Below are 18,420 nucleotides of genomic sequence, written 5' to 3' on the forward strand. Positions count from 1 at the left end.
TTTGTAAATTTGTTTTTCTTGCACTGCCTCTAACTTTTCAATATCCTTAATATTAAATGGAGATCAGAATTGTACACAGTATTTAATCAGCATTCTGTGCAAATTTAACATCCTGCTTTTCAGTTCTTTTCCTCTATAAATACTGTCTTTTTAACCAGCTTCATTTTGAGTGGTTTTATATATCTGTACCCCTGGATCTATTGCTACTCTGATGTACTTTCCAAGGAATATAGAGCCACATTACCATTCGACCAAATGCAGCATCCCCCCATGTTTAAATTGAAGTTTACTGGCCAGTTATGTACCATGTTGCAAGGTTGTTCATATCTTTTTTTTTGCAATCATATGCAGGGTTAATTGTGCCCCAGTCTGATGTATTTGTGTGACCTTCACTTAACATGAAACACAAAGGTAGTGAGCTCACCCTTTGATGCTGTGCTTTATGATCGGGTGTTGAGTTCTTCATGCTCTCCTTTCTCCCTGTCTCTAAAGCTCCCATTAAAAATGGTGTACTAATGGGTAACTGTCTATTATAGATTTTTCAAACCTCTCGCTGTATCAATTTGACTGAAGTAATGAAAATTAGGCTAACCATTTACTATATATCTACTTGTATTCTCCCCACTGAGGCATTTACTTCTTTCAATGTAGTTTCAGGAATATCAGTGGAATGGTATGTTATTCCAAAGAAGTAACCGTGTAAGTGAAGATTCCAACTGCAACTTGTAAGTAATCAACAAAGTTATAATGCTTTAGAATGATCTGCAAATTACATTTATTCAAAGCTTAAAGAAAAGTGTATTCCAAAATTCAGGGCAGCAGTTAGCTTATGAGATTCAATTACAGTGTGTCAAATGAATACATAATAAATATACAAGTAGTTCAAAATGAAATTCCAACTCTACAAGAATTCTGAAGTGCAGTTTGCTTCCTGTGAAATAACTTGTATTTTTTTGTTTTGACTTGTGTTGTTTCTTTACCTCTCATCTCACACTCTCTTTTGTCTCTCACATACTCTCAGCGTAGCAGACAAGCATGCAGACTGTTTCCAGGTTTTAGCTAGTGACTTGATTTAGTTCAATGAGGAAGCCCAGATTTTCTTAGTGAAGCCCCTAGCTGAGATGAGCATATCCCTGAAGTTACTGTGGTCAACTGTGGCTAGCTAATGATGTCAACAAACATTTTTTTTTTGAAGTCTTAAATTTTGATACACGAAATAATGCCTTTGTCATCATGAAAACAAGTTCTCCAATTAGACAAATTCTTCCTGACAAGCTGCTGAAAGTTTGGATAAGATTTGAATAGGTACATGAATAAGAAAACTTTAGAGGGATACGGCCCAAACACCGGCAAGTGGGATTTGTTTAGTTTGGAAAACTTGGTTGAAGTGGATAAATTGGACCAAAGGGTCTGTTTCCATTCAATATGACTCTATAAGACCAAGTATAGTGTAAAGCTGTTAAGTTGATTGGTGAGAACCATGTTGATTTTTGAGATATACAGTGAAAAACAAATGCAAAAATAAAACATACCAGATTAAACAAATTGACTTCCTGAATGCCTATTTTGATTACAGAAATACTAAGTTACCATCAGACGCTCTGCCCAAATTTGGAATTGAAGGAAGATACAAAACTAACGCCATCCTGGATGACAAAATCGATCCCTTGAAACAAGCTGTCGTAGTTCCAGTAGAGGATTCTACATCTTCGGCTACTGGACCAACACGTCAAACTTTTACTGTGAATTTCCATGAAAATGTCAATGAACCAAATAACTACAGTGAGCAAACTGAATTTGGGCAACATAATAAAGGCAAGTACAGCTTTAAAAAAAAGTCTATTAAGTAAATGCTCCTACAGCTGGCAATCACTTATTACTCATTGTCTATGTACTTTTAACCAACAGAAACACTAAATGACAACTTGAGTAATTGTTCTGTAAGGCAATATAGTTCTGGGCAATTAAGTGGACAAAATTTAAATGGTGCAAAAAAGTGCGGGTGAAATATAATTTGCATTTAGTTTGCACTTTTTATAACATTTTGTGATTGACTTTAAAATATCCTTTTGAAATATCTTAGCAAATCACTCTGTATCAAAACCACTACCCTTATGAAAAGGAATGAAACCAGGTGAACCATTGGCATCAACTTAAGTACTGGAAATTGTAAAGTCAAACCCAGCCTGACTGTTCGGGTGGCTTTGCAGGGTCAATCAGGAGTTTGTGCCAAAGTTAGGGAGAACATCCCCATAGACGAGTCAAGCATAGCTTGACTTAGTTATACTCAAGGAATTATTCCATACTCAAGGAATTATTCCATACTCAAGTCTAGAGGACTTTGTATGTATGTATGTATGTGTTGTATGTGTGTGTGTATGCATTAAATGTGACAGCACCATGATGTACCATTAGGAAGGAGTGTTGCTCTGGGAGGCCACAACATTAACTCTGGGTTTCATGATGTCTCGTGGCATTAAGTCAAACATGGGCAAGCAACCCTTCTCTGATTACCATTTGTCACCAGCTCAACTGATCAATCAGTACTCCTCCACTAGTTAGTGGAAATACTGAGGTTGCAGAATGTATTCTTCGTGGAAGACTTCAATGTTTATCACCAGGTATGGTTATATAGTGCTGATTGAGCTGGCTGAATCCTAAAGGACACTGCTGGTGATGATCAGAGAGCCAGCAAGAGAGAAAGCTAAACTGATGTCACTCTCCTCAAACTGCCTACATCTGGCCATGAGCATGTAGGTAGAAGTAATCACTGTACATGTCATTGTGCTGCCAAATCTTGTTGTCATATTGATGATATGTTGGGTTATGTGCATGACATTACTATTGTGTTAAATAGAATACATTTCAGATAGATCTAGCAACTCAACTGGGCTTCCATGAAACCATCAACTGCAGAATTATATCCGTACAGAATTAATCTGTAGCTCATTTGGAGCATATCTCTGCAATCTTCTATTACCATTAAGCTAGGAGATGAACCCTGCTTCATTGAAGAGTGCAGAGGAGCATACCAGGAGTAGCACCAGTCATACCTAAAAATGGGGTGTCAACCTGGTATAGCCCTGGTATAACGCAGAACTACTTGCAAACAAAACCATGGAAGCAGCATGCAATAAACATGACTAGATTAGAGTTGCGCTCGAAAAGCACCCGTCAGGCAGGCAGCATCCGTGGAGCAGAAAAATCGATGTTTCAGACAAAAGCCCTTCATCAGGAATGGAGGCAGGGAGCTTTCCACATCCATCAAAGCTTCACCTGCACATCAACCAATGTCATTTATTGTATCCGTTGCTCCCGATGCTGTCTCTTCTACATTGGGGAGACTGGACGCCTCCTCGCAGAGCGCTTTAGGGAACATCTCTGGGACACCCACACCAATCAACCCCACTGCCCCATACCCCAACATTTCAACTCCCCCTCTCACTCTGCCAAGGATATACAGGTCCTGGGTCTTGTCTGACGCTTGGAGGAAGAACACATCATCTTCCGCCTTGGAACACTTCAACCCCAGGGCATCAATGTGGACTTCACCAGTTTCCTGATTCCACCCCCCCCCCCCCCCCACCTTACCCCAGTTCCAGACTTCCAGCTCAGCACCATCCTCATGACCTGTCCTACCTACCAATCTCCCTTCTCACCTCTCCACTCTCCCTTCTCACCTCTCCACTCCACCCTCCTCTCTAATCTATCACCTTCATCCTCACCTCCATCCACCCATTGTAGTCTTGTTACCTTCTCCCCAGCCCCTCTCGCTCTTCCAAGTGTGGCATCTAGGACTCTAGCAAAACTGGAGGCAGTAGGAATCTGGTTGGTTGGGTAGGGGTGAACTTTCCACTGGAGCCATACGTAGTGCAGAAGATGATGGATGTGGTTGTTCAAGATAAGTAATCTGTCCTGGGCTGTCAGTGCAGGAGTTCCTCAGAATACTGTCCCAGGTCTAACCATCTCCAGCTGCTTCAATTATGACTTTCCCTCTACCATAAGATCAGAAGTGGAGGTGTTCACTCATTCTGTTTAGCAATGTTCACCATGTCTTAGATACTGAAGCAGCTATGGCTACATCCAGCCATACCTGGTCAACATTCAGGCTTAGACTAAAAAGTGACAAGTAACACAAATGCCAGGCAATGGTAATCTCTAACGAGAGAGAATCTAACCATCTCCAATTGATATTCAGTGGAATTACCATCTCTGAAGCCCCCACTACCAATATCTTGCAGCCTAACATTGACCAGAAATTGAATTGGATCGGTTATTCCTTATTGTCTGAGGTCGGAGGCTAGGAATTCTGCAGTGACTGACTTTCCTCCTGTTTCTCTGTGCCTGCTCACCATAACGTATGGGATAGAATACTGTTCACTTACCTGGATGGGTGCAACTCCAAGCACACTCCAGAAACTCAATCAGCATTTTTAACCTTCGCCACCAACCTATAGTGGGCAGCAGTAGGTACTACTTACAAGATGCACTGCAGCAAATTGCCCTAGCTGCTTTACAACTACAACCCTATGCACCTAGAAGGATAAAGTCGGCTAGATAGGAATGTCATCACTTGCAAATTCCCCTCCAAGCTACGTTATCCCGGCTTGGAACTGTAGTGTTCATTCTTTTATTGTTGCTTTGTCAAAATCTTGGAACTTCCTTTCTGCAATATTGGTGTCCTGACAAGCACTCCAGAAATTCCAGAAGACAGCTCCTTATGACTGTCTTAAAGGCATTTATGGATGAGCCATAAATGTTGGCCCAGCCTTCCCCTGAAGGAACATATAATGAAAAAACAGTTACCTCTGAACATCTCAAAATACTTTATAGCTGATGGACTATTTTTGTTGTCATTATTGTAATATAAGAAATGCAGCAGCTAATTCACAAGCTCCTGCAAGCACCAATGTGATGATCAGGTAAACTGTTTTAGTGATGTTGATTGTGAGGAAAACATTGGCCTTGACACAAGGGGTAAAGCCAATGTCCATTTTTGGAATAGTGCTATGATGTAGTCTTCATTTATGGGAGAGGTCAGGCAGGTCCTAGATCTCAACCAGCAGTTAGCATCTCTCTCAGCAACCTCACTGGAAGTAGGCTTAGAATTTTGTTTGCACTCAAATCTTGAAAGTAGAACTCGAGTCCACAACATTTGTGAATCAACTAAGACATGGCTAACACCACAATTTACAGCTTCAAGGCTTTTTTTAAATCAACAACATTGTTGCAACTTCAGTTTGATTAGAAAATAATGAGAAAGTTAACTTATTAATTTCTGTTTTTCCAGCCTTTGAGGAGATTAATTTGGAGTCTTAGTTAAGAATTTTAAAAAGGTAGAAGGACAGCTTTCCTTTTCTTCACTCTTTTTCCCCCCCACCCTCCCAACCACAAAAAAAAACCAGACAGCTGGCATGAGGCCCTTTGGGAAAGGCCTGCCAAGTTAGGAGCCAGTATGGCAGTTTACAAGGCATTGGTACATTTCCACGGTATTGGCAACCTGCCCCTAATGTTATAATCAGAGACCACCCACCACTATTCTACCTGACTTAAATGCCTTTCTTGCTTCCATACTGTTCATGGGTATGGCAGAAAATATCGTCCTTAATTTTTGCTGCACATCAGTATAGAATTTGATAGAAAATGTTCTTTTTTCAAAAAAAATCTTTTTATGTATTTCAGATACTGTTTCAAATCATGCTTGGCATCCTCAGAATTGTGAAATATCTTCCATGAATAACTTTCTTGTTCCACACACATCATTTACTGAGCAAATGCCTGAAACTCAGCAGAATGAAACTATTGTTGCATGTCAAAATGTTACCTTAAGAAAGAAAGATTCATGTTCCCGAAGTTCTAAAATATCTCTGGAATTACTGGAGAAAAAGTGTGCTTCCTTGGCAAGAGAATCTTGTTCAAGAAATTCTAAAATCATTGATATTCCCGATTTTCACAGAATAAGTTTGGGTGGACCACAAGTTGAAATTTCTCCGATGCCACACAGCTCACATCCTTCTGATCCGCAGAAGTGTGGCACAAACCTGATTACTGAAGAACAGTCAGTTGAGCAACAGAAACCTGAAGTGACTGTCCTTGATGCAGAAATGGATCTAACTACAAGTGAAGCTGTAGAAATTGTTACTGTTGGAACAAATTCTACAAAGGGCAGAACGAAAAAAACTGGAAGAGATAATATGGAAGTTGAAACAACCTCCAAGAGTGTGGCAACTCTGCGAAAAGTAAAACAAACTAAGGGAAAAAATTCCAATAGTGCTCAAAGAAATTGCAACATTGATTCTCAGCTGTTTGAAAAGACACAAAGAAAGTGTTCTGAGGAATTTTCTGTCTTTGACCAAAACTCTATAAATAATAATGAGGAGCCCAATGTTCGTATTCCAAGCAGTGGACTGAATAATTGGCTAGTGCATAAGCAGAATATCCACCAAAATGATCAGAAGGAAGATAGTCAGATTGAAAGTTCTTCTAAAAATAATATAAACAGTATGAAAGAAACATTTGAGAAAAATACATTTAAAATTCATAACAGCATTAAGGACAGCTCATGTAATTTATTTGCCTCGAGGGCTAGTGAAATTTATAATAAACCAGAGAGGAATGAATGTCTAAATAATGAGGAAGAGAGCAGAGGAATTTCAAATACTTTGCAAGGAAATTTCTGTAATGTAAAAGAAAAGGTTGGACAAGGAACATTTACTGTGTTGAAGTATCACAATGTTGAGGAAAGTACATCTAATCTAATTAAACAGCAAACAGTAGAGCGTAAAGTGGAAATGGCTAAACATCCAGTATTAGAAGATTACAGGAATTTAAATAACAGGAGCACTAGCCGAAGGACATTTTTGGTGACAGGGAGCAACAACATTAAAGATAATTCGCCTAAAGCAGTTGGTAAGAAAAAGCTTGGAAAGCAGAGTGTAGTGGTAACAAATGAATATTCAGATAATTTAGAGGAGGGCTGCAGGAGCTCTCATGCGACAGAAGAAAATACTAACATTAAAGGTAAGACTGACCGAAGGACATTTGTGGTCATAGAAAAACACAACAGCATTAAAGATATTTCACCTAAATCATTTGGACAGGAGAAACTTAAAAAGCAGAGTTTGATGATAACAAATGAATATTCAGGTAGTTTGGAGGAGGGTTGCAAGAACTGTAATGCTTCAGGAAAAAATATTGATAACAAAAGTAAGGTTAACCGAAGGACGTTTGTTGTATGTAAACGCCACCGGACCATTAAAGAAGATTCAACAAATTCATTGTTATGGCATGATGGCAAAGAGAAAAATGAAGTGGAGATGGTTGAGTGTTTAGGTAACTTAAAAGTTAGCAATACAAATAATATTGATAACCAAAAGATGATCGTAGTGCTTAAAAGGGGCAAAAAATCATCCAAACGAGAGAAATTTAGAAATCAGCCTGAAATTACAATGGCTGAATCTTTGGATAATCTGGAAGAAACCAGCAAGAGTTATAATGACTTGGAAACAAATATTGATAACAAAAAACGCAAAGCTGACATGGCTGCAGTGCACAAAAAACGAAAGAAATTTGAACAAAACCTCTCTGACCTAATTAAAGAAGAGAAAGATGATGAACCAGATACAATAACTGCATGTTTGCCTTGCACAGAAGGGAACAGTGAAACTTCTGTCATGCAACAAGATTATATAAAAGGAATAGACGACCAAACGACATTTGTGGCAAACAAAATACTGGAAAATATTGAAAATCTACCTAATCTAATTGTGGAAAATCAAAGTGAAGAGCAAATGGATGTAAATCAGCACTTGAATAGAAACAGGAAAAACTGCGATCAAAATGCAGGTGTTTCTCCTGAAAATTATTGCAATGTGAAGGAAAGATTGGATAGAACAATTGCAGTTTGCAAAAATATTGAAGATCCACCTCGCTCAATACTGGCAGCAAGAAAAACATTACAGTATGAAATCAAGAAGGAACGAGCAGAGTGTGAGCAGAACACCCACAAAATTTTAAATCATGATTGCATAACTACTTCAAAAAAAGAAAGCCAACTTGTGGAGGAAATCTCTAGAAATAGCTCCAATGAATCTGTCACATGTCTATCCAGACGGGATGATATGGCTGTGGGTGTAACAACTGCAAAGTGCCCAAGAGTTCAAGGTATGCCTTTATCTTTGGTCAAACAATTAACCAATGTATATATGCACAATTTATACTACATGGCAGTTAGAACATCTCCCTCATTCTATTTTAGACATATATGCAATTTCAATCTCCGCTGTCTCAACATTTCACAATGACTTATTTTTTGTGACCCCTTTATCTGTGGAAAAGGAAATCTTCTGGTCTTTAAAATTATGAAAGAGTTTGATTAGATAATTGCAAAGATTATGTTTTCACTTAAATATAATATGATTATTCAATGATCAAATCAATTAAGCAATTTCTTTATTGTATTGATCATTTGAGTGGGCAGAATAGCATTGGTGTGTGTAAAAGGAGACATGGTGCCTATGTGAGAGAAAATAGATGAATATGTGGACAAGATGGGGGTAGATGGTGGAAGAAGGTAATTTAAGGTGTGAGGATATTTCTTTGGACTATGCCAACAAAAGAACTCTCAACCCATTAGTGTTGTAGAACCTTTTATCAGGTGATTATTTTGGGTTACCACCACTAGATTCCCATAATTTTCAAACTTTCATTACATTTGGGTAATCATGCCTTTAAAGGAATTGCACAATTAATGTAACAACTGAAAAATTTATATTTACTACTTGAATAGGCAGACATAACCATTATTTAATTTCTCCTCTGAACCAATAGTAGTAGTTCTTTCTATCAAACCTAAGGTAGAAGACAGAGGGTGGTGGTGGAGGGATATTTTTCAGACTGGAGGCCTGTGACCAGTGGAGTGCCACAAGGATTGGTGCTGGGTCCTCTACTTTTTGTCATTTACATAAATGATTTGGATGCAAGCTTAAGAGGTACAGTTAGTAAGTTTGCAGATGACACCAAAATTGGAAGTGTAGTGGCCAGCAAAGAAGGTTACCTCAGGATCTGGACCACATGGGCCAATGGGCTGAGAAGTGGCAGATGGAGTTTAATTCACTTAAATGCGAGGTGCTGCATTTTGGGAAAGCAAATCTTAGCAGGACTTATACACTTAATGGTAAGGTCCTAGGGAGTGCAGGTTCATAGCTCCTTGAAAGTGGAGTTGCAGGTAGATAGGATAGTGAAGAAGGCATTTGGTATGCTTTCCTTTATTGGCCAGAGTATTGAGTACGGGCGTTAGGAGGTCATGTTGCAGCTGTACAGGACATTGGTTAGGCCACTGTTGGAATATTGCGTGCAGTTCTGGTCTCCTTCCTATTGGAAAGATGTTGTGAAACTTGAAAGGGTGCAGAAAAGATTTACAAGGATGTTGCCAAAGTTGGAAAATTTGAGCTATAGGGAGAGGTTGAATAGGCTAGGGCTGTTTTCCCGGGAGCATCAGAGGCTGAGGGGTGACTTTATAGAGTTTTATAAAGTCATCAGGGGCACGGATAGGGTAAATAGACAAAGTCTTTTCCCTGAAGTGGGGGAGTCCAGAACTAGAGGGCATAAGTTTAGGGTGAGAGGGGAAAGATATAAAAGAGACCTAAGGGGCAACCTTTTTACACAGAGGATGGTATGGCTATGGAATGAGCTGCCAGAGGATGTGGTGGAGGCTGGTACAATTGCTGCATTTGAGGCATTTGCATGGGTATATGAATAGGAAGGGTTTGGAGGGATATGGGCTGCGTGCTGGCAAGAGGGATAGATTGGGTTGGAATATCTGGTCGGCAAGGACCGGTTGGACTGAAGGGTCTGTTTCTATGCTGTATGACTCTATGACTAGAATGAGAGTCTTTCCGCTGGCTGGTTGGCAGGAACCAGAATCTGGCCAACATTGGTGAACAAGTGTTGGCCCGCATGTGGGTGATCAGGAGTTGGGTAGCCTGGGGAAGAGAGATTCAGAATGCTTGCGAGGAGAAAATGAATCAGCAGCATTGGAGATTTAGAAGGATGAGAGTTGACAATCTCTGGTGAGGAGAGAAAGTGATTTGGCTGTCTGGAGTAGAAGGGCAAATGAATTAATGCTGCTCATCTTAGAGATGGGTGTGTGATAAGAGAGAACAAGATTTGGCATCTACCATCAAGTATGCAAGGAGAAATGGCTTCTGACCTACTTGCATGTGAGTTCCATGAAGGCCAATGTTTGTTAGTCCCAACACTTAGCTTGGCCTTGGTCCCAATCTCCTTCCCTCGTGATCAGGATTTTGGCCTCGGTTTTTTCTCTCTCTACTTTAGTGTCAAAAAAAGCCAAAGAAAGTTTTCCTGCTTAGCTCTGCTTCTTGACACTTTGTAATGGTTATTTTTATTAATTAGTCATTTAAATCATCAATTTATTGATTTTTGCTTTGGAATTTTTTTCAAATATGTTGTGATAAACTTTTGTTCCTGAAATCTCCTCACTGCATCCCTCCTTATCACGAGTGCAAGGGAAATTCAAAAATGACTCCCTCCACTTCATCCCCCCATTGAACAGTTTGAACAATGCTGCCATACGTTGTCCATTTGAGTAAAATAATAGGTAAGTAATTTCCCATTGTATTTAATTATATTTTAAATGCAACAAATCTGATGGTAACTCTTTGTGCTCTATACTATACTGCACCATTAACTCTAATTGTTTGTCATTCTTTGCATTTTAACTTGTACCTTTAATATTAAAATCAGATGTTCCTTCATATTGTTTCAGAGAAAAAAGAATGGGAAGTTCTAAAGGATGTGACAAATGTAACCCAGAACAAACTTGGTTGTCAGTCACAACTCACTAAAGAAAACCAAGGTCTTTTCAGTTCACGAAGCAAACGTCAAACTACTACAGTGTTAACTTATAAAGAACCAGCAATAGGCAGGTATGTGAATTCATTTTGTTCCTCACTTTTGAAATATGAAAATAAAATGTCTCATTGGTTCAAATTCAAATGTTCATTTCACAAATTTGGAAAATGCTGAAGTTATTTTATGCTAAAATTTCAAATCTGGTTGAAAATGAAGTTCATTTTAAGGACATTTCCACAAAGGAAGGTTATCTTACTTTCTGTTCTGAATTTTTTTTAATCTTGTATACATTGCTCCTAATTCTGCACTGCTCAGTTAATGGAACAGTCTGTTAGTTTTTACTGTTTCACCTTTTTCATAATTTTAGCAACCTTTACCAAATCACACTGCGTTTTCCTGTGATCTAATAAATTCTCATTTTGCAAGATCTTCATGATTATCTCCTTGCATGTCCTAGTGAATCTATGCTGTTGTTTCTATTGCTGCAACACCTTTCCAATAGCAAGAACAAAATTGCTTTATTTTACTACAGTTTTATATAAATTGATGGTAATATCAGAAATTTATATTCCATAGCTCATTCTAAAAAAAATCCAGTTTATTTTATTCTGGTCACGTTCACTTGAGATGCACTTTGTCTTGTGAACTTTTGATCTTTGCTATTCCATAGCATGAGCCTTCTCTCCAAACCACACATTGTATATTTTTAAAATCAAAGTGTACTGTTGTTTAACTAAGCCAACATTACTTTTCATTGAGCATTTTTGAAATTTTCAGAAAATAAGCATCATTTGAGAACAATCTTTCATATTTTGATATGAGCAAAAGCAAGTACATAAACTTTCCATTTTTGTTTGTTGATGAAAGCATTGAAATAAGAACAGAATGGAAGAAACCCTTTTGATTTAAATGTATTGTATTGGAGAATTGTAAGTAAAATCAAGCAACAAGTGCTATGAAAGTAGGTTGAAAATACATTCAAATGGCCCTTCGGTCTAACCCATCTACACTGACCATGTGCCCAAACCAAACTAGTCCCGCTTTCCTGCACTTAGCCCATATATTGTCCCTGATGAAGGGCTCTTGCCCAAAACATCGATTTTCCTGCTCCTCTGATGCTGCCTGACCTGCTGTGCTTTTCCAGCACCACTGTGATCTAGACTCTGATCTCCAGCATCTGCAATCCTCACTTTTGCCATATTCCCCCAAACCTTTTCTATTCATGTGCTTATCCAAATGTCTTTTAAGTGTTGTAACTGAACCTACATCCACTACTACTAAAGTTAGTTCATTCCACATTTTGAAAAAAACATGTCTCTCATCTTAAAAATATGCGCTTTTGAATATTCCATTTCCTAAGGAAAAGACTATTGCTATTCACCTTATCTAGGCGCCTCATGATTTTCTTGATCTGTAAGGTCACCCCGCAACCTCCTACGCTTCAGTGAATAAAGGTCCCTGCCTACCTTTTAGTCAAACCTTCCATTCCTGGCAATGTCCCGGTAAATCTTTTCTGAATTCTCTCTAAGTATTAATCTCCTGTCGTAGGGTGACCAGAACTGTACATAGACCTCAGTGTCCTATACAATCTTAACATGATATCCCAACTCCAATATTCAAAGCTCTGAGCAATGAAGGCAAGCATGTTAAATGCCTCCGTAACCACCCTGTCTATATTGCAGGTTACAAATAATTATGTACTGGGTTTCTAGTATAATTGTTTATAATATCAACAGGTTAGACATTTAACAAAAAAATCAAATTTATTTTTACTGAATTAGCAATAAAGTTTTGACTGCTGCAGTTATGCAAGACTACTAAAACATCCAATACAACTACATTTATGAATGTTGAATACATGTTTGGCATGCAGGAATTAAGGCAGTGAACAGCTGGATTCAGCTCTAGATAATTTTTTGCTGGGCCCAATGAGCTTCAGCTAACCATTTATAAAAATAAAGTCCATGAGTTAAGATAAGCACAGCCAGTTGTAAAACGTTTCTAGAGTAGTCATGAAATATACTATCCAATAAGCTGCATTGAATCGGAATTAATTCATTGTCCTTTTTTATTAAGAGTACAAATTAGCTGAGTATGGTTCCAGAAAAAACAATGAAACTTAAACTGAGTACCAAACGTCTTTGCATCAATTGTGCAACATATTAAGACTTGTGACCAGTGAGTTCAAAGCTTTAAAATAATCTAGCCAATTAAGAAAAACATCTGTCTCATGAAGCATACAAATGAGAGGGTTATTTGCGGAACTGAATTTTTCTCTCTTGAAAGCCCAAGTGGCTCATTTCTGCTCCTGAATCCTACATAAAATCTCTAACATCATGAAATTCAAATATTTGAACATTAAGATGAAATTGGAAGTTTGAAGATCTACAAGCAATATTTGCCTAGATTCCAACATGAATTTACAGCACTGTAAACAATTTCTGTTAATATATAGAAATTTTAATGTGTAAAACCTTTCAATTTTTATCTTTATTCCCTCTACTTTTGCTGCACTATCTCAATGTTGTGATTGCTGCAATGGGCAGGGTGTGGATTGCAGTCGGAAAAGATAATAGAAATTTGACCGAGAAGCCAAATTTGTGGCATCAGGCCTCACCAGAGATGAAAGCACATATCTCAAACTGATGCTCTAATTCAGTATCATGAACTTCACTATATCACATGTATCATTCTCTTTTGAATTAACCTGAGGCTCCTCTGCCATCTGAAGTGTTTGAGATTCTGTTAAATTATCTAGAAAAACAAGTAGTTCTTCCAGTGGCTTGACTAATATTTATCCTTTAGCTGATATGACTTTTTTAAAAAGTTACCTAGTCATCAAACATTGCTGTTAGTGAGACCTTTACCTGACACTAGTGACTATATGTCAAACTTAATTTTGGGATGTACATGAAATCATTGCGCCAATTACTGCACACGTTATAATCTTTAAATTGATTTGAAAAATGAATTTTTGAAGGTTACATGAAGTGGAGCCATTGGGCAGGTCCTTTTTGAAACTAGGACGATGATGTGAGTAATTTTGTCAGACAAATGTATAGTTTGGAGAACCAAAGGGTACAGGAATACCTATAAACTTGGAGATTACAAAGATAGCATGTTATAAATTGGAGAATTTGAAGAGTTATTTAAATTAACTGACACGAACAAGTCATATCTCATACCTTGAAATTCAGTACTTTAAAGCGCAGTGACAATTATATAGACAGATGTAGCAGCTATTTTGTTTTGGCGCTAGTTAAGAGGAAGGTTGGACGAGACAAACATGGTAGTTCTGCAGCACTTAAGGCATCAGAACTGTGCTATATAGTTCAGTTCTGACCATAAAAGTAGAAATGTATTACATCATTGTCAAAGCAAGTTTAAAAGATTCAGTTTCTGTTGCATCGCAACTTATGTCTTCTTCCAGTCAGTGGTATTTTTAATATTACAATATCCTTACATGGTATATCATTTTAGATTTTGATTGTGGTATATTGCATTGTCTTTAGTTTGCTCAATGAATTAAGGATCATTTATCATACCTTTTAAGGCTGGTGTTTTGCAGGACAAATTTTTGAAAGTGTTAAAGGAAATTTGATGTGCAGTCTTATTAATGCTAAAATAACTATTGGTAATTTACTATTATGCATAACTTGCTCTATTTGCAGAAAACTACGTCGAGGGGATCAATTTACAGACTCGAGCTTTCTCTGCTCACCTGTATATAAAAATAAGAAAAGACAAAGACACAGTGTTCAAAAAGTACACAAATGAAGATATAGGGAAAATACAACATCACAGAATTTCAACTTTTGACAAATTTCAGATCGAGAAATAACACTTGCACTTCCTGCATTTTAAAAATTTCTCTGAAATTGTCATGGCTATATAAATGCAGCCTAATAAGAAATGTATTTCTTATGTGTTGCCATTACTGTTCATGTTTATATCTAATTAGTACAGGAGAGCTTTCTAGTTGTTCCAAGAAAATATGCAAAACCGTTTAGGATTCTCTATCCACTTTTGAATTTTAAAGGTGCATGGTAACTTTGCTCTTTTTAAGCTGTCTATCAAACCGAGTTGCCATTTTCATTGTAAACATACTTCAAAAACCAGTGTAAAAATATTAATGAAAACCACTAATTAATGTACAGTTGCACTGTAAAGTTCATGCACAAATTCCAAGTTGGTTTATACTAATTATATAAATCTGTCCAGAAAGTGTCAATTCAGTCAAGCTAACTTTTTGATCTCAATGGCTGAACAATCGTCACCAAGCAAGTCTGGTATGTTGCGTGCCAGTGGTGCTGCAGGCAGTAAATATGCACCAAGAGGCAGGAAACCTTTCAGTTCTGCCATGGCCCAGACTGCTTCCAAATCTTCAGTAAAACTTAACATTTAAGTTGCTATTCAGTCGGATTGCCACGGAGCACTACGCACAAGTTCCGGCTAATTTTATCTCTTAATTGCAAAACAGATGCTGACAATGCAGTTGGATTCATTTACATATTAACAAGGCTGCCTTCCAGTTCTGGCTGTCATAATGGCAACAGGAATGGGAGATGAATCAGTCCCACCATTTTCATTGCAATATTTTCCCATTTCCTTTGGGCAGGAAATCTTTATCTCTTGTTGTATTGTTAAACGTTTTGAAACAATATACATAACCAAAAACTGTTGCCATACCTTTGCAAAGTTGTGGCTTAACATGCAAGTTTTAGGTTTTGTACACTTTTTGGAGGAAAAAAATCACCATTTATTTTAGATGCATTTGCAAAATGGGCAGTTGATTTTAAATTCTGATGTGATTGTCACTCAGTTTGATTAAAAAAATACATTGTTGTGGATTATTTTTAGATATTTTTATTGCACCTTTCTGCTTTGTGAATTAATAGGCAAAACTGAAACTCTTAAGGTTGCACAATTCTTCAAGAAAATGCAATCACCTCTACAGTATTATGTCCATAAGTTCTATGCTAACACCAGCAATGTGCAAGAAACTTGTGGAAACAATAACCTAAAATCAATTTTTGTACTTGCAAGTTTTATTGTTGAAATTGAAAATCTTACTAATTCTATGTACACTAACTGAAGGTGAAATAATTTGTAGACAAATGTGATTAGACTAGAAATCAAGTTACTATTTAATCTTTCGTGCAGTCAAAATAACTAAAGATACTTCGTTCAGTCTTTGGTTCACATATCCTTGGAAGGATAGCTTGTAAGCCATATTTTTTTAAAAAATATTGCTTCCTAGGAGGTAGAGCCAGCAGGTGTGCACATGTACTATCCCAGTTCCAGAAAGATTTTGCCAGTGATCTACGTGGGAATATCCAACATACGTCGGCAGTTTACTGGGTTAATGTACAAGGTCTACTTTGATGCAAGAATGTTAAGTCTTTTAAATGTTTTCCAGCTTTATTTTAAAATTCAGTTAATTTGCAGATGGAAAAAAATAGTTACTGACAGGTGCTATTAAATCTTAATACAACCATATTTGCTTTAAAATTCAAACTTAAATTAGAATGACTAGAGTGTGATTGTATGACATAACGTTCTGTAAATTCTCTCATGTTCAAAACCACTAAATGAAATATTTAATAAATTTGGTTCAAAAAGCTTCTGAAATTTGTTCCCCAGCACAAACGAGAAGTTTGAGAGGTAGAAAAAAAGGCTGATTAAATAGTACTAGTTCTTCCTGAAACACTGAATAATCTTTTAGAAGAGAGTATCATCTAAGCATGTAAGTGTAACAGATCTGAGCAAAAATATGTCTAATTTGGAAGAGATTAAGCCTTGAATTCAAAGTGTATTCCGAAAATGGTATAAAAAGATAACAGCTGAAACAATGTATTTGTAAAAATATATTGGATACATATCTTAGCTGAAAATTATTTTCAAAAACATTGGTCAATAAATTACAATTTGGATTTAAAATCCTATTTCAAGCTGCATCAGACCAAGAAATACACTAACTTTTTGTTACTTTGGCCTTGGAATTTATAAAATGAGCCTCCTGTTTCTAAACAGCACACATCAAATTGAGGAAATCAGCTTTTTCAACAATACATACTGTCAAAAATATGGAGGCAGGATGCCAGATGGGTGGAGGGTAGGGATAGTAGGGTGTCATAAGTGCATGTCTGCCAGTGGTGGGAAGTTAAGCAAATGTTGCACCTGCATCTGAGGTGTCGAAGAATGGCAAAACCACACATTGGAGTGTGGGGGACAATTCAGGGAAACACCTAAACATTCTTAAACTTGATTAAATTCTTCAATATTTTCCTGTATGACATCACAGCTGCTTTTATTTTAAATACACGTTTACACGAGGAATGTTTAGTAAATTTTATTTCTGGAATATCAGGTGTAATGAAAATTATATTAACATTAGTAAATTATTTTAGCAGTTTCAAATGGAAAATTATTCACAACTCTTGTAAATATAAAAGCAGACCCACGTTGCTAAAGCTGCAGTAAACCCATACAGAAAAGAGTTCATACTTTGTTCAAAATACTCCTAACTTACACAAGAAAGCTTAGCCTTGAGAATCTGAAGTGTTTCCATGTGGCTCCCATCAATATACTGACAAGAGTAAGAATTGCTGTAGAAATTTCAGGCAAAAAAAGCTTAATTTTCTTTAGACCATTTGACAGTAAATAGTCCAAATTCAAAAATGGTAACTTTGCTTTTATAAAGTCACTCAAATATATTCCAATTGTCACTGATATCAGCTATCCATGCCAATAGCAAGGCTAGTATGTTTTTCTAGGGTCTCATAATTCCAGAATACCTTTAGTCTCGTCTGGTCCTTTGTCCTAACCGTTGGTAGCAACACTAGATGGGGTAAGGTTAAAAAAAAATGTAATAAGTAATTATCCCAAAAAGCTAGTATTCTAAAATGGAACTGCTTTGAACAAAATATTTCTCTCATTCTTTTCCCCTTCAAGTCTTAAAAGAAACTGAAGTACATGGAATGAAAAATTGATATTGCAGTGACAAGTATGAAGAGATATGGATTTCTAAAGGTTTACGTAGACATAAAAGTTTTGTCTTAAATGGTACCTCTTGCAGGTACTGTGTATATACCCCAACTCATCAAAAGTTATGGAAAGTGTTGTAATGTAAACATACCTGATTAAATACTTGCACAATCTGTATAAAACAATGATCAAAACTAGCAATAATTCAAATTGCTTGGTGGTATTATTCAAGTGTTCAACGTTTTGTTAAGTTCTAAATACAATCATGCTTCTTAATACAATTTTAACATTTATTATGGTTCTTATCAAGTGTACCGGCTATATTTGATTCTCTAGGCTTTTTATTTAAAGTGACAATCTACCATTTAATAGCCAACTTTAATATTGTAGTGTACCTTCTACATACGTACATAAACAATTTTAAAGCTTGTGTGATACCAGTTTCAAGCTCAGATTTTCTGAAAGCTTGTCCATGAATTCAAAGGTATTCAAATAATCAGAGCGCTGCACACTGCAAAACAAGATTAGTGAATTTCAGACAAGAATTCAACCACTAATATA

General features: G+C 37.0%; 2 protein-coding genes across 6 annotated transcripts in view; one reads left to right on the forward strand and one right to left on the reverse strand.

Annotated features, from left to right (window-relative positions):
• The window catches only part of LOC122551327 (uncharacterized), a 38,776-nt gene extending 21,704 nt beyond the window's left edge, over positions 1-17,072 (forward strand). For 2 of the 3 annotated variants that reach the window (XM_087988729.1, XM_087988730.1), the window contains exons 5-9: positions 652-725; positions 1,577-1,815; positions 5,683-8,163; positions 10,787-10,946; positions 14,544-17,072. In XM_087988729.1, coding sequence (XP_087844855.1) covers positions 652-725; positions 1,577-1,815; positions 5,683-8,163; positions 10,787-10,946; positions 14,544-14,649 — 3,060 coding nt within the window. In that variant the 3' untranslated portion in view covers positions 14,650-17,072. Of the gene's footprint in view, positions 1-392; positions 412-651; positions 726-1,576; positions 1,816-5,682; positions 8,164-10,786; positions 10,947-14,543 lie in introns of those variants that run through there. The other variant, XM_043693042.2, reaches the window with a different exon arrangement.
• The window catches only part of idh1 (isocitrate dehydrogenase (NADP(+)) 1), a 38,020-nt gene continuing 32,522 nt past the window's right edge, over positions 12,923-18,420 (reverse strand). For 2 of the 3 annotated variants that reach the window (XM_043693039.2, XM_043693038.2), the window contains exon 9: positions 17,210-18,370. In XM_043693039.2, the coding sequence (XP_043548974.1) occupies positions 18,280-18,370 (91 nt within the window). In that variant the 3' untranslated portion in view covers positions 17,210-18,279. Of the gene's footprint in view, positions 14,594-17,209; positions 18,371-18,420 lie in introns of those variants that run through there. The other variant, XM_043693040.2, reaches the window with a different exon arrangement.

This window comes from Chiloscyllium plagiosum, unplaced genomic scaffold (genome assembly GCF_037043375.1).
Source record: "Chiloscyllium plagiosum isolate Xiang-an unplaced genomic scaffold, Cpla_swu_hap1 HiC_scaffold_7, whole genome shotgun sequence".
NCBI lineage: Eukaryota > Metazoa > Chordata > Chondrichthyes > Orectolobiformes > Hemiscylliidae > Chiloscyllium > Chiloscyllium plagiosum.